Source organism: Oncorhynchus masou, chromosome 18, assembly GCF_036934945.1.
Source record: "Oncorhynchus masou masou isolate Uvic2021 chromosome 18, UVic_Omas_1.1, whole genome shotgun sequence".
NCBI classification, from domain to species: domain Eukaryota; kingdom Metazoa; phylum Chordata; class Actinopteri; order Salmoniformes; family Salmonidae; genus Oncorhynchus; species Oncorhynchus masou.
Window position 1 is genome coordinate 8,756,096 of NC_088229.1, and position 15,543 is coordinate 8,771,638.

Here is a 15,543-nt window from a genome sequence, read left to right on the forward strand (position 1 = left end):
TCCCAGGCCTCATTGTTTTCAGTAGAAAGTTGTGATCGATTATGTTGTGATTTACCTGAAAGCCTCATCTTAGAATGAGACGATGGACCGACCGGAAGAGTGAGCTGCAATGACATTCTATTTCTATGGCAATAACTTTGGGGGTCTTCTATGACGGCTGGTCCTGTCCCAGACAAACAGATGGACACCTTGGGACCAGGATGTTACATAAATCCTATTACAGTCCAAAGGCCTGGGCTGGGTTTCTACAGCCCTAAACTAACATATGGAATTGTTTTAAGATGGTCATACCATGGATCATTTAACTATTTGATTTTAGGAACCTTGTAGGTATAAAAAATATATATATATTTGATGAAACATTGAATTTGGTCTTACTGCTATTCATATATGGAAAAACAGATTAGTCCAAAAATACATCAAAACAATGTTTTGAAGTGTCTGAGAGAGATAAGAGAGATAAGAAAATGTATATAGCATGTCATTCCACAGTAAATTATTATCATATATATATATATATATATATATATATATGATGATAATAATTTACTGTGGAATGACATGTATACCTTCGGCGTGGAAATTCCCGATTCACTTCCATACATTGTTTGGCCCGGTAGCAGGTGTCTTTCAGTCCCGTCACATACTGTATTAGTGAGTATTCATAAAGCCCTTTCAACAGACATGCTGGTCAGTCAGTCACCACTGTTGGTCTGGTCACTTACTCAGAATACGGAGCTATACATGGAATAGGAAGAGGCATATACAGTGCATTCGGAAAGTATTCAGACCCCTTTAATTTTTCCACATTTTGTTACATTACAGCCTTATTATAAACTTGTATAAATTGTGTGTCCCCCCCATCTATCTACACACAATACCCCATAATGACGAATCAAAAACAGGTTTTTATACATTTTGGCAAATTTGTTAAAATTAAAAAACGGAAATATCACATTATACATACGTTTTCAGACCCCTTTACTCAGTACTTTGTTGAAGCACCTTTGGCAGCGATTACAACCTCGAGTCTTCTTGGGTATGATGGTACAAGCTTGGCACACCTGAATTTGTGAAGTTTCTCCCATTCCTTCCTGCAGATCCTCTCAAGGTCTATCAGGTTGCATGGAGAGCATTGCTGCACAGCTATTTTCAGGTTACTCCAGAGATGTTCGGTTGGGTTCAAGTCTTGGCTCTTTTTGGGCCACTTAAGGTCATTCAGAGACTTGTCTCCATTCCTGCCTGCGTTGTCTTGACTGTGTGCTTACAGGCATTGTCCTGTTGGAAGATGAACCTTCACCCCAGTCTGAGGTCTTCAGTGCTATGGAGCAGGTTTTCATCAACGATCTCTCTGTACTTTGCTCCGTTCATCTTTCCCTCGATCCTGACTAGTTTCTCAGTCCCTGCCGCTGAAAAACATTGCCACAGCATGATGCTGCCACCACCATGCTTGGCATTCAGGGAAAAGCGTTCAATCTGGATTTCATCAGACCAGAGAATATTGTTTCTCATGGTCTGAGAGTCTTTAGGTGCATTTTGGTCAACTCCAAGCAGGCTGCCATGTGCCTTTTACTGATGAGTGGATTCCATCTGGTCACTCTACCATAAAGGCCTGATTGGTGGAGTGCTGCAGAGATGGGTGTCCTTCTGGAAGGTTTTCCCATCTCCACAGAGGAACGCTGGAGCTCTGTCAGAGTGACCATCAGGTTCTTGGTCACCTCACTGACCAAGGCCCTTCTCCCCCGAATTTGCTAAGTTTGCCTGGGCGGCCAAATCTATAGTCTTGGTGGTTCCAAACTTCTTCCATTTAAGAATGATGGAGAACACTGTGTTCTTGGGGACCTTTGATGCTGCAGAAATATTTTGGTACCCTTCCTCAGATCTGTGCCTCGACACAATCCTGTCTCGGAACTCTACGGACAATTCCTTCGACGACATGGCTTGGATTTTGCTCTGACATGCACTGTGAAATGTGGGATCTTATATAGACAGGTGTGTGTTTCTTTCAAAAAGAAATGTCCATGTCCAATCAAGTTGTAGAAACATCTCAAGGATGATTAATGAAACAGGGTACAACAGCTCAATTTCGAGTCTCATAGCAAAGGGTCTGAATATTTATGTAAATAAGGTATTTCATTTTATATACGTGTGTGTGTGTGTGTGTGTGTGTATACATACATACATACATACATACATACATACATACATACATACATACATACATACATGGGGGGGCAGGGGAGAGGGAGAGGATGAAAGAGAGAGAGAGAGAGAGCTTGGACATGACACCAGGCACAGTGAGTCAGACGGACAGCACAAGAAGGAGAGAGTGACAACAGAAAGTAGCTACTGCGCTGAAGGGGGCTACAGTATTGCTGTGTTGAGTAGAGACTGACAACAGAAAGTAGCCACTGCGCTGAAGGGGGCTACAGTATTGCTGTGTTGAGTAGAGACTGACAACAGAAAGTAGCCACTGCGCTGAAGGGGGCTACAGTATTGCTGTGTTGAGTAGAGACTGACAACAGAAAGTAGCTACTGCGCTGAAAGGGGCTACAGTATTGCTGTGTTGAGTAGAGACTGACAACAGAAAGTAGCTACTGCGCTGAAAGGGGCTACAGTATTGCTGTGTTGAGTAGAGACTGACAACAGAAAGTAGCCACTGCGCTGAAGGGGGCTACAGTATTGCTGTGTTGAGTAGAGACTGACAACAGAAAGTAGCCACTGCGCTGAAAGGGGCTAGAGTATTGCTGTGTTGAGGAGTGAGTGGTACCCTACACTATCCTGTGCTACTGTTGCTGCTACGGCCATGGGGACCAGGGTCCTGCTTCTCTCCATCTTAATGATTTCTTTCAACTGGTCCAGGGGGGCTGTCATCACTGGGGTGAGTGACAAACCTTTCATTCATGTGCTGTGTGGAATTTTTAACTAATAGAGTTGTCATTGTGAAACGTACGATTGAAAGTAGAGAGAGAGAGACAGATGCAGAGAGAGTAGGGGTCATTAGAAGTGACAGTTGGAAGGTAGAGAGAGAGATGCAGAGAGAGTAGGGGTCATTAGAAGGTAGAGAGAGTAGGGGTCAGTAGAAGTGACAGTTGGAAGGTGGAGAGAGAGACCAGTGGTGGAAAAAGTACCCAATTTTCATACTAGAGTAAAAGTAAAGATACCTTAAAAGAAAATTACTCAAGTAAAAGTCACCTAGTAAAATACTACTTGAGTAAAAGTCTAAAAGTATTTGGTTTTAAATATACTTAAGTATCAAAAGTAAAAGTATAAATCATTTAAAATGTCTTATATTCAGCAAACCAGACAACACGATTTTCTTGTTTTTTAATTTACAGATAGCCAGGGGCACAGTTCAACACTCAGACATAATTTACAAACAAATTATTTGTGTTTATTGAGTCTGCCAGATCAGAGGCAGTAGGAATGACCAGGGATGTTCTCTTGATAAGTGCGTGAATTAGACAATTTTCATGTCCTGCTAAGTATTCATAATGTAATAAGTACTTTTGGGTGTCAGGGAAAATGTAAGGAGTAAAAAATACAGAATTTTCTTCAGGAGTGTAGTGGAGTAAAAGTTATTAAAAATATAAATAGTAAAGTACAGATACCCCAAAAAGTATTTTTACTTTTTACACCACTGAGAGAGACAGATATAGAGAGAGTAGGGGTCATTAGAAGGTAGAGAGAGAGACAGATATAGAGAGAGTAGGGGTCATTAGAAGGTAGAGAGAGACAGATATAGAGAGAGTAGGGGTCATTCGAAGGTAGAGAGAGAGACAGATATAGAGAGAGTAGGGGTCATCAGAAGGTAGAGAGAGACAGATACAGAGAGAGTAAGGGTCATTAGAAGGTAGAGAGAGACAGATACAGAGAGAGTAGGGGTCATTAGAAGGTAGAGAGAGTCAGATACAGAGAGAGTAAGGGTCATTAGAAGGTAGAGAGAGTAAAGAGACAGAGAGACAGAGAGAGGGAGAAAGCTAAAGAGACAGAGAGAAGGAGACAGAGAGAGAGACAGCAGCACAATTAGACCCAACCAAATCATGAGAAAACAAAAAGATAATTACTTGACACATTGGAAAGAATTAACAAAAAAACAGAGGAAACTAGATTGCTATTTGGCCCTAAACAGAGAGTACACAGCGGCAGAATACCTGACCACTGTCTGACCCAAAATTAAGGAAAGCTTTGACTATGTACAGACTCAGCGAGCATAGCCTTGCTATTGAGAGAGGCCGCCGTTGGCAGACATGGCTCTCAAGAGATGTGCTCACTGCCCACAAAATGAGGTGGAAACTGAGCTGCACTTCCTAACCTCCTGCCCAATGTATGACCATATTAGAGACACATATTTCCCTCAGATTGCACAGATCCACAAAGAATTCGAAAACAAATCCAATTTTGAAAAACTCCCATATCTACTGGGTGAAATTACACAGTGTGCCATCAGAGCAGCAAGATTTGTGACCTGTTGCCACGAGAAAAGGGCAACCAGTGAAGAACACACACCATTGTAAATACAACCCATATCTATGCTTATTTATTTTATCTGGTGTCCTTTACCATTTGTACATTGTAAAAACACTGTATATATATATAATATGGCATTTGTAATGTCTTTATTGTTTTGAAACTTCTTTATGTGTGATGTCTACTGTTAATTTCACTTTATATATTATCTACCGTACTTGCTTTGGCAATGTTAACACATGTTTCCCATGCCAATAAAGCCCTTGAATTGAATTGAATTGAGAGACAGATACAGAGAGAGTAGGGGTCATTAGAAGGTAGAGAGAGAGACAGATACAGAGAGAGTAGGGGTCATTAGAAGGTAGAGAGAGAGACAGATACAGAGAGAGTAGGGGTCATTAGAAGGTAGAGAGAGAGACAGATACAGAGAGAGTAGGGGTCATTAGAAGGTAGAGAGAGAGACAGATACAGAGAGAGTAGGGGTCATTAGAAGGTAGAGAGAGAGACAGATACAGAGAGAGGAGGGGTCATTAGAAGGTAGAGAGAGACAGATACAGAGAGAGTAGGGGTCATTAGAAGATAGAGAGAGACAGATACAGAGAGAGTAGGGGTCATTAGAAGGTAGAGAGAGACAGATACAGAGGGGTCATTAGAAGGTAGAGGGACATTAGAGAAGGGGTCATTAGAAGGTAGAGAGAGACAGATACAGAGAGAGTAGGGGTCATTTAGAGAGACAGATACAGAGAGAGACATTAGAAGGTAGAGAGAGACAGATACAGAGAGTAAGGGTCATTAGAAGGTAGAGAGAGACAGATACAGAGAGAGTAGGGGTCATTAGAAGGTAGAGAGATATTCACTTTATATATTATCCACCTCACTTGCTTTGGCAATGTTAACACATATTTCCCATGCCAATAAAGCCCTTGAATTGAATTGAATTTAGAGACAGATATAGAGAGAGTAGGAGTCATTAGAAGGTAGAGAGAGACAGATATAGAGGGAGTAGGGGTCATTAGAAGGTATAGAGAGACAGATACAGAGAGAGTAGGGGTCATTAGAAGGTAGAGAGAGACAGATACAGAGAGAGTAAGGGTCATTAGAAGGTAGAGAGAGAGACAGATATAGAGAGAGTAGGGGTCATTAGAAGGTAGAGAGAGACAGATACAGATAGAGTAGGGGTCATTAGAAGGTAGAGAGAGACAGATACAGAGAGAGTAGGGGTCATTAGAAGGTAGAGAGAGACAGATACAGAGAGAGTAGGGGTCATTAGAAGGTAGAGAGAGACAGATACAGAGAGAGTAGGGGTCATTAGAAGGTAGAGAGAGACAGATACAGAGAGAGTAGGGGTCATTAGAAGGTAGAGAGAGAGACAGATACAGAGAGAATAGGGGTCATTAGAAGTGACAGGTGGAAGGTAGAGCGAGAGACAGATATAGAGGGAGACAGAGAGAGTAAACACCAAATTGAGACTGCATGCAGAATTCTATAAACATATCCTGTGTTTCCTGGTTCCAGTGGGTATGTGTTTCCTGTTTCCAGTGGGTATGTGTTTCCTGTTTCCAGTGGGTATGTGTTTCCTGTTTCCAGTGGGTATGTGTTTCCAGTGGGTATGTGTTTCCTGTTTCCAGTGGGTATGTGTTTCCTGTTTCCAGTGGGTATGTGTTTCCTGTTTCCAGTGGGTATGTGTTTCCTGTTTCCAGTGAGTATGTGTTTCCTGTTTCCAGTGGGTGTGTTTCCTGTTTCCAGTGGGTATGTGTTTCCTGTTTCCAGTGGGTATGTGTTTCCTGTTTCCAGTGGGTATGTGTTTCCTGTTTCCAGTGGGTATGTGTTTCCTGTTTCCAGTGGGTATGTGTTTCCTGTTTCCAGTGGGTATGTGTTTCCTGTTTCCAGTGGGTATGTGTTTCCTGTTTCCAGTGGGTATGTGTTTCCTGTTTCCAGTGGGTATGTGTTTCCTGTTTCCAGTGGGTATGTGTTTCCTGTTTCCAGTGGGTATGTGTTTCCTGGTTCCAGTGGGTATGTGTTTCCTGGTTCCAGTGGGTATGTGTTTCCTGTTTCCAGTGGGTATGTGTTTCCTGTTTCCAGTGGGTATGTGTTTCCTGTTTCCAGTGGGTATGTGTTTCCTGTTTCCAGTGGGTATGTGTTTCCTGTTTCCAGTGGGTATGTGTGGTCCAGAGTTAGAGCTTTACTACAACACCAGACCGGCACAAGAAAACCTGCAACCAAACTGAGTAAAAAAATGTGTGATGGTCATTTCTCTCTCTCTCTGCCTCTCTCTCTCTCTCTCTCTTTCTATTTTTCTCTCTTTCTCTCTCTCTCTCTCGCTCTTTTGTCTCTCTCTCTTTTTTTTCTCTCTCTCTCTTTTTTTCTCTCTTTCTCTCTCCCTCTCCCCATCTCTGTTAGGCGTGTGATAGAGATATTCAGTGTGGGTTTGGTCTATGCTGTGCTGTCAGCCTGTGGCTTAGGGGACTGCGGATGTGTATACCACGAGGGGAAGAGGGGGACGAGTGCCACCCCTTCAGTCACAAGGTGAGGAACACACACGCACGTACGCGCTCACACACACACACACACGCAAACACACATGCATATGCTTGATGGCACGTACTGGCTGGCACACGCACACGCACTCACACACTCAGGTATACACACACAAGCACACGCACAAACACACAGAAGTGCACATAAACACACATATGCACAAACATACACACACAGTTGTTGCTTAGGATGATAACTTCAGAAGTTATTGACTTGTTTTCATCATGAATCAAACCAATGGAAGTAATACATCACTTTGATCGGCTGGAGATCGGCTCAGCCTCCAGCCGGGTTAGTTCACTCCACAAAGTTTATCTCTGGGAATTGACAACTGAATGGTTCTCCATTTCCCATTGGAATTGTTCCATGGTCTCTGGTGGCGTTTGACCAAGTCTGTTCATTTAGCCCATAGAGCTGTTGGCTCAATGTGATTTCATGGATCCTAAGGGAGAAGTTGAATCAAATGTAGATCATGTATTTTTCTTCCAGGTGCCCTATCCAGGAAAAAGACAGCATCACACCTGTCCATGTCTTCCTCATTTGGTCTGTACCAGCTACACAGGTAGCACATACAGGTGTACCAAAGACTTCAAAAACCTAGACTTTTGATGACCGAGGAGGAAGAAGAGGAGAGAGAAGAAGAGGAGAAAGATGGGAAACAATGACAACAGCACATTCAATCACACACAACCTTCACTCTTTTCCCTCTACTTAGTCCCTCAATCACACACGACCTTCACTCTTTTCCCTCTACTTAGTCCCTCAATCACACACGACCTTCACTCTTTTCCCTCTACTTAGTCCCTCAATCACACACGACCTTCACTCTTTTCCCTCTACTTAGTCCCTCAATCACACACGACCTTCACTCTTTTCCCTCTACTTAGTCCCTCAATCTTCACTCTTTTCCCTCTACTTAGTCCCTCAATCACACACGACCTTCACTCTTTTCCCTCTACTTAGTCCCTCAATCACACACGACCTTCACTCTTTTCCCTCTACTTAGTCCCTCAATCACACACGACCTTCACTCTTTTCCCTCTACTTAGTCCCTCAATCACACACGACCTTCACTCTTTTCCCTCTACTTAGTCCCTCAATCACACACGACCTTCAATTTTTTCCCTCTACTTAGTCCCTCAATCACACACGACCTTCACTCTTTTCCCTCTACTTAGTCCCTCAATCACACACGACCTTCACTCTTTTCCCTCTACTTAGTCCCTCAATCACACACGACCTTCACTCTTTTCCCTCTACTTAGTCCCTCAATCACACATGACCTTCACTCTTTTCCCTCTACTTAGTCCCTCAATCACACGCGACCTTCACTCTTTTCCCTCTACTTAGTCTTTGTTCTATATACTATAGGAACTGTTATATTTCATGAGAATATAACATCTGTAAATACACCTCACTGTGCCCCACTGGCCACCAAAGACATGCCAAGACAATATATACATGCTAAACTGTGCCAAGAAAGATACATAGCTAAATGTTTTCTTTTTTTTTATGTATGTACCAATTGCAGACTATAGTTTTAATACATAGGCCTGTCAAAAGCTTGATGCAAATCATAATAATATACGGTTTAATTCATATTCAAATGTAATGTTTTTATTTATGATCAACATTTTTGCAAATTAAACTCACTGTATCATACCACTGTATCATACCACTGTGAAAAATATGTACTTACACTGTGTGTTGTGTCTGTTGTTGTTATGTAAGTAATTATGTAAGTTATATATATATACTGAACAAAACTATATATAAACTCAACATGCAACAATTTCAATGACTTTACTGAGTTACAGTTCATATAACAAAATCAGACACTTTAAATAATTAAATTAGGTCCTGGCTGGGCCTGGGAGGGCATAGACCCACCCACTGAGGAGCCAGGCCCAGCCAATCAGAATGAGCTTTTCCCCACAAAAGGATTTTATTCCAGACAGAATACTCCTCAGTTTCATCAGCTGTCCGGGTGGCTGGTCTCAGACGAAGCCAGATGTGGAGGTCCTGGGCTGGACTGGTTACACGTGGTCAGCGGTTGTGAGGACGGTTGAACGTACTGCCAAATTCTCAAAAACGACATTGGAGGTGGCTTATGGTAGAGAAATTAGCATTAAATTCTCTGGCAACAGTTCTGGTGGACATACCTGCAGTCAGCATGCCAATTGCGCGCTCCCTGAAAACTTGTGGCATTGTGTTGTGTGACAAAACTGCACATTTTAGAGTGGCCTTTTATTTTCTCCAGCATAAAGTACTGCTGTGTAATGAGCATCCTGTTTCGGTTTCTTGATATGCCACACCTGTCAGGTGGATGGATTATCTTGGAAAAGGAGAAATACTAACTGGGATGTGTATAAAAAAAATGATGCACAAAATTTGAGAGAAATCCGTTTTTTTGTGCGTACGGTATGGAACATTTCTGGGGATCTTTTATTTTCAGCTCACGGGACCAACACTTTACATGTTTTTTTGTTTAGTGTAATATCTTATCTCTTAGTGAATACCTCTTTGTTTTACTTGAGTATCACGTGGCCGTAATCAGCCTCTTCAAAAAAAAAAAAAAACCTGGAGCCCTTGCCTTTCCTATGACTGACACGTGAGAATAAATGTCAAATGAGTCCGTAACTAAGGTTGTATTCAACATATGTTGTGGCCATAGAAACATAATTGGGAACAAAGAGATTGTCAATAAAGGTCGTGACTCTGACTCAGAAAACAGTTTTGGTTATATATTCATAGCTGCGTTCTGTTTTTGAACAAACAGTTTTCTCAGCCAATCAGGCAATTAGAAAGCGTCATAGTTAAGCACTGTACTGTCCCTTACACATTCCACATCATCATCATCATCATCGTCATTTGGTTCCCAGGTGTCGCAGCGGTCTAAGGTGCTGCATCTCAGTGCAAGAGGCGTCACTACAGTCCCTGGATCGATTCCAGGCTGTATCACATCCGGACGTGATTGGGAGTCCCATAGGGCAGCGCACAATTGGCCCAGCGTCGTCCGGGTTTGTCTGGGGTAGGCAGTCATTGTAAATAAGAATTTGTTCTTAACTGACTTGCCTAGTTAAATAAAAAAATATTAGCGTTTTGATTTATAATGTGGAGGATGCCATACCAAAGAAGTATATATCCTTTCAAGGGTTCGAATTGTGTCCTGCACGTCATCTTTATGTTGTTGTTCTAAAGTAGAAAAGAAACAAGCATTTTCATCTTTAAACTGGTTCAAATGTGATCTTTAAATGTTTTGTCAGAGACGACCTCTACTACACCTTCAGACATTCTGTTTAATGGACTGATAACCAACGCCTGATTACAGGCCAATTGTTCATTACTGATGTAGATAAACTTGTGCTGGTCAGTCAATATTCTGTGTATTGTCTGTGACATTGACCTTTTTCTTCATATATTGCGGTGTTGTTGTTGAACGCTATTATTAAATAACTTTGGCAACGGGCAAGCTCGTCTACATTCCAAATGGAAACATGGGACATTTTGATAAGATTATGCAAAGGTACATTCAGCATTACTTAGTCCCCATATAGGTGCAGTGAAATATGTTGCTATAGAGGGTACGATGCCCCCAGGAGCAAATTAGGGTTAACGACAGATTTCTCTCCTTGTCGTCTCACGTTTCACAAAACAGTGATTGAGTTACGTTATTAGCCTAAATTATGACTATGCAATCTATTCATCACATAAAGAATGGTAGCCTATCTTACATACGTTTTTGCTATGATAGATGCACGCAATCCTTTAATATAAAAGTTACATTTTATGGTGAAAGAAAAGAGCTTCCCTAAACTTTAAACTCACGTGCCGCCTACATTTGAATTCGGCCTTGTTGTGATTTGATCATGTGTATTACGCGCCTATTTCACGTTGCGCTGAATGTGCGGTTCTACAAGTAAATGAGACAATATACGACGAGGTTGGGTAATGGTCGACACTATACACCGAGTTACAAAACACGCAATTTACCTACCTCATCCCCATACTGTTTATATTTATTTACTTTTCTGCTCTTTTGCACACCAGTATCTCTACCTGTACATGACCATCTGATCATTTATCACTCCAGTGTAAATCTGCTAAATTGTAATTATTCGCCTACCTCCTCATGCCTTTTACACACAATGTATATAGACTCTCTTTTTTTCTAATGTGTTATTGACTTGTTAATTATTTACTCCATGTGCAACTCTGTGTTGTTGTCTGTTCACACTACTATGCTTTATCTTGGCCAGGTCGCCAGTTGTAAATGAGAACTTGTTCTCAACTAGCCTACCTGGTTAAATAAAGGTGAAATAAAAAAATATAAATAAAATTAGGAACACCGGCTCTTTCCATGACATAGACTGACCAGGTGAATCCAGATTAAATCTATGATCCTTTATTGATGTCACTTCTTAAATCCACTTCAATCAGTGTAGATGAAGGGGAGGAGACAGGTCAAAGAAGGATTTGTAAGCCTTGAGACAAACGAGACATGGATTGTGTATGTGTGACATTCAGAGGGTGAATGGACACGACAAAAGTTTTAAGTGCCTTTTAACGGGCTATGGTATTAGGTGCCAGGCGCACCGGTTCGAGTGTGTGAAGAACTGCAACGCTTCTGGGATTTTCACGCTCATCAGTTTCCCGTGTGGATCAATAATGGTCCACCACCCAAAGGACATCCAGCCAACTTGATACAGATGTGGGAAGCATTGGAGTCAACATGGGCCAGCATCCCTGTGGAACGCTTAGAACACCTTGTAGAGTCAACATGGGCCAGCATCCCTGTGGAACGCTTAGAACACCTTGTAGAGTCAACATGGGCCAGCATCCCTGTGGAACGCTTAGAACACCTTGTAGAGTCAACATGGGCCAGCATCCCTGTGGAACGCTTAGAACACCTTGTAGAGTCAACATGGGCCAGCATCCCTGTGGAACGCTTAGAACACCTTGTATAATCCATGACCCTACAAAAAAATAATAAAATTAGCTAGTTGTCCCTAATGGTTTGTACACCCAGTGTATATGCCGTGCCACAGGCCTTTAAACCTAATATTGCAGTGATAATTCATGGTTGGGGTCATTTTTGTTTGTTTTTGCTGTTCTCCAAATAGTAGTATAGAGTTTTTAAACTGTGCAGAAATGCAGTAAATGAGCTTCAACTTTCAAAAAAGTACCCACTTTGACAAATCCTGTTTATCTGAACTGAACCCCCCCCCACCATAGGTTTATCTGAACTGACCCCCCATACCCTAGGTTTATCTGAACTGACCCCCCCATACCCTAGGTTTATCTGAACTGACCCCCCCCCCATACCCTAGGTTTATCTGAACTGACCCACCCCCCATACTCTTGGTTTATCTGAACTGACCCCCCATACTCTAGGTTTAGCTGAACTGACCCCCATTCCCTAGGTTTATCTGAACTGACCCCCCCATACTCTAGGTTTATCTGAACTGACCCCCCATACCCTGGGTTTATCTGAACTGACCCCCATAACCTAGGTTAATCTGAACTGACCCCCCCCCAATACCCTAGGTTTATCTGAGCTGACCCCCATACCCTGGGTTTATCTGAACTGACCCCCCATACCCTAGGTTAATCTGAACTGACCCCCCCCCCAATACCCTAGGTTTATCTGAACTGAACCCCCCCCCCCCATACTCTAGGTTTATCTGAACTGACCCCACTTTGCCATATCCTGTTTATCTGGACTGACCTCCCCCCATATCCTAGGTTTATCTGAACTGACCCCCCCCATACTCTGGGTTTCTGAACTGACCCCCATACCTAGGTTTATCTGAACTGACCCCACTTTGCCGTACTCTAGGTTTATCTGAACTGACCCCCCCATTCTCTAGGTTTATCTGAACTGACCCCCCAAACTCTGGGTTTATCTGAACTGACCCCCCATACCCTAGGTTTATCTGAACTGACCCCCCCCCCCATACCCTAGGTTTATCTGACCCCCCATAACCTAGGTTTATCTGAACTGACCCCCCATACTCTGGGTTTATCTGAACTGACCCCCCCATACCCTAGGTTTATCTGAACTGACCCCCCATACCCTAGGTTTATCTGAACTGACCCCCCCCCCCCATACCCTATGTTTATCTGAACTGACCCCCCCATACCCTAGGTTTATCTGAACTGACCCCCCATACCCTAGGTTTATCTGAACTGACCCCCATAACCTAGGTTTATCTGAACTGACCCCCATACCCTAGGTTTATCTGAACTGACCCCCCCATAACCTAGGTTTATCTGAACTTACCCCCATACTCTGGGTTTATCTGAACTGACCCCCCCATACCCTAGGTTTATCTGAACTGACCCCCATACTCTAGGTTTAGCTGAACTGACCCCCCATTCCCTAGGTTTATCTGAACTGACCCCCCCATACTCTGGGTTTATCTGAACTGACCCCCCCATTCTCTAGGTTTATCTGAACTGACCCCCAAACTCTGGGTTTATCTGAACTGACCCCCCATACCCTAGGTTTATCTGAACTGACCCCCCCCCCCCCCATACCCTAGGTTTATCTGACCCCCCCCATAACCTAGGTTTATCTGAACTGACCCCCATACTCTGGGTTTATCTGAACTGACCCCCCCCCATACCCTAGGTTTATCTGAACTGATCCCCCCCCCATACCCTAGGTTTATCTGACCCCCCCATAACCTGGGTTTATCTGAACTGACCCCCCATACTCTAGGTTTATCTGAACTGACCCCCCCATAACCTAGGTTTATCTGAACTTACCCCCATACTCTGGGTTTATCTGAACTGACCCCCCCCATACCCTAGGTTTATCTGAACTGACCCCCCATACTCTAGGTTTAGCTGAACTGACCCCCCCCATTCCCTAGGTTTATCTGAACTGACCCCCCCCCATACTCTAGGTTTATCTGAACTGACCCCCTATACTCTAGGTTTATCTGAACTGACCCCCCATACCCTAGGTTTATCTGAACTGACCCCCATACTCTAGGTTTATCTGAACTGACCCCCTATACTCTAGGTTTATCTGAACTGACCCCCATACTCTAGGTTTATCTGAACTGACCCCCTATACTCTAGGTTTATCTGAACTGACCCCCCATACTCTAGGTTTATCTGAACTGACCCCCTATACTCTAGGTTTATCTGAACTGACCCCCCATACCCTAGGTTTATCTGAACTGACCCCCTATACTCTAGGTTTATCTGAACTGACCCCCTATACTCTAGGTTTATCTGAACTGACCCCCCATACCCTAGGTTTATCTGAACTGACCCCCCATACTCTAGGTTTATCTGAACTGACCCCCTATACTCTAGGTTTATCTGAACTGACCCCCCATACTCTAGGTTTATCTGAACTGACCCCCTATACTCTAGGTTTATCTGAACTGACCCCCCATACTCTAGGTTTATCTGAACTGACCCCCTATACTCTAGGTTTATCTGAACTGACCCCCCATACTCTAGGTTTATCTGAACTGACCCCCTATACTCTAGGTTTATCTGAACTGACCCCCCATACTCTAGGTTTATCTGAACTGACCCCCTATACTCTAGGTTTATCTGAACTGACCCCCCATACTCTAGGTTTATCTGAACTGACCCCCTATACTCTAGGTTTATCTGAACTGACCTCCCCATACCCTAGGTTTATCTGACCCCCCCCATAACCTGGGTTTATCTGAACTGACCCCCCCATACCCTAGGTTTATCTGAACTGACCCCCCCCCATACCCTAGGTTTATCTGACCCCCCCATAACCTAGGTTTATCTGAACTGACCCCCCACCCCATACCCTAGATTTATCTGAACTGACCCCCCCATACCCTAGGTTTATCTGAACTGACCCCCCATACTCTAGGTTTATCTGAACTGACCCCCATACCCTAGGTTTATCTGAACTGACCACCCCATACCCTAGGTTTATCTGAACTGACCCCCCCATACTCTAGGTTTATCTGAACTGACCCCCCATACCCTAGGTTTATCTGAACTGACCTCCCCATACCCTAGGTTTATCTGAACTGACCCCCCCATACCCTAGGTTTATCTGAACTGACCCCCCCATACTCTAGGTTTATCTGAACTGACCCCACTGTGGCACAGACTAGTATCCAGATATATTTTGCTTTCCACGATTAGATGACAGACTGTTCTTTAACATTGATCCTGAAGCATATTTACTTTTGCTAAATAGGCGTTTTATATTTGTACCCACTTCACATTTCTTATCTGAAGTTGTGTTATCACGTAGTGCTCCAAATGGCACCCTGTGCCCTACATAGTGCACTACTTCTGACCAGAGGCATATGGGCCCTGTTCAAAAGTAGTGCACTATATAGGGGATAGCATGCCATTTTTTGGACATTCCCCATAGCTTTGACATTGTGTGCTGAAGGAGGGCATTAACATGGTCGATTGGCTGTGGGATTGGGTCCTGGTGTCCAGCATGACTGTATATAAGGCCTGGGTTCTCCTCCTTCTAACTTCACTCCCTCTGTCCAAGAAGAACCAGAAGCAACC

At 43.3% G+C, this 15,543-nt stretch overlaps 1 protein-coding gene across 1 annotated transcript; it reads left to right on the top strand.

The window, feature by feature from the left end:
• The first annotated feature begins 2,375 nt into the window (after nt 1-2,375).
• On the top strand, nt 2,376-7,874 carry prok1 (prokineticin 1). The gene is made up of 3 exons (XM_064921788.1): nt 2,376-2,881; nt 6,871-6,996; nt 7,498-7,874. Exons 1-3 carry the CDS (start codon nt 2,807-2,809, stop codon nt 7,615-7,617), a joined length of 321 nt encoding a protein of 106 aa, XP_064777860.1. The 5' UTR covers nt 2,376-2,806; the 3' UTR covers nt 7,618-7,874.
• Nucleotides 7,875-15,543: the final 7,669 nt, after the last annotated feature.

Excerpts from the sequence above, each read along its gene's own strand:
- prok1 (XM_064921788.1), top strand. The coding sequence starts at position 2,807 with ATGGGGACCAGGGTCCTGCTTCTCTCCATCTTAATGATTTCTTTCAAC. Across the intron at positions 2,882-6,870 it reads GGGGGGCTGTCATCACTGGG|GCGTGTGATAGAGATATTCA; the intron begins GTGAGTGACAAA and ends CATCTCTGTTAG. Across the intron at positions 6,997-7,497 it reads GCCACCCCTTCAGTCACAAG|GTGCCCTATCCAGGAAAAAG; the intron begins GTGAGGAACACA and ends TTTTTCTTCCAG.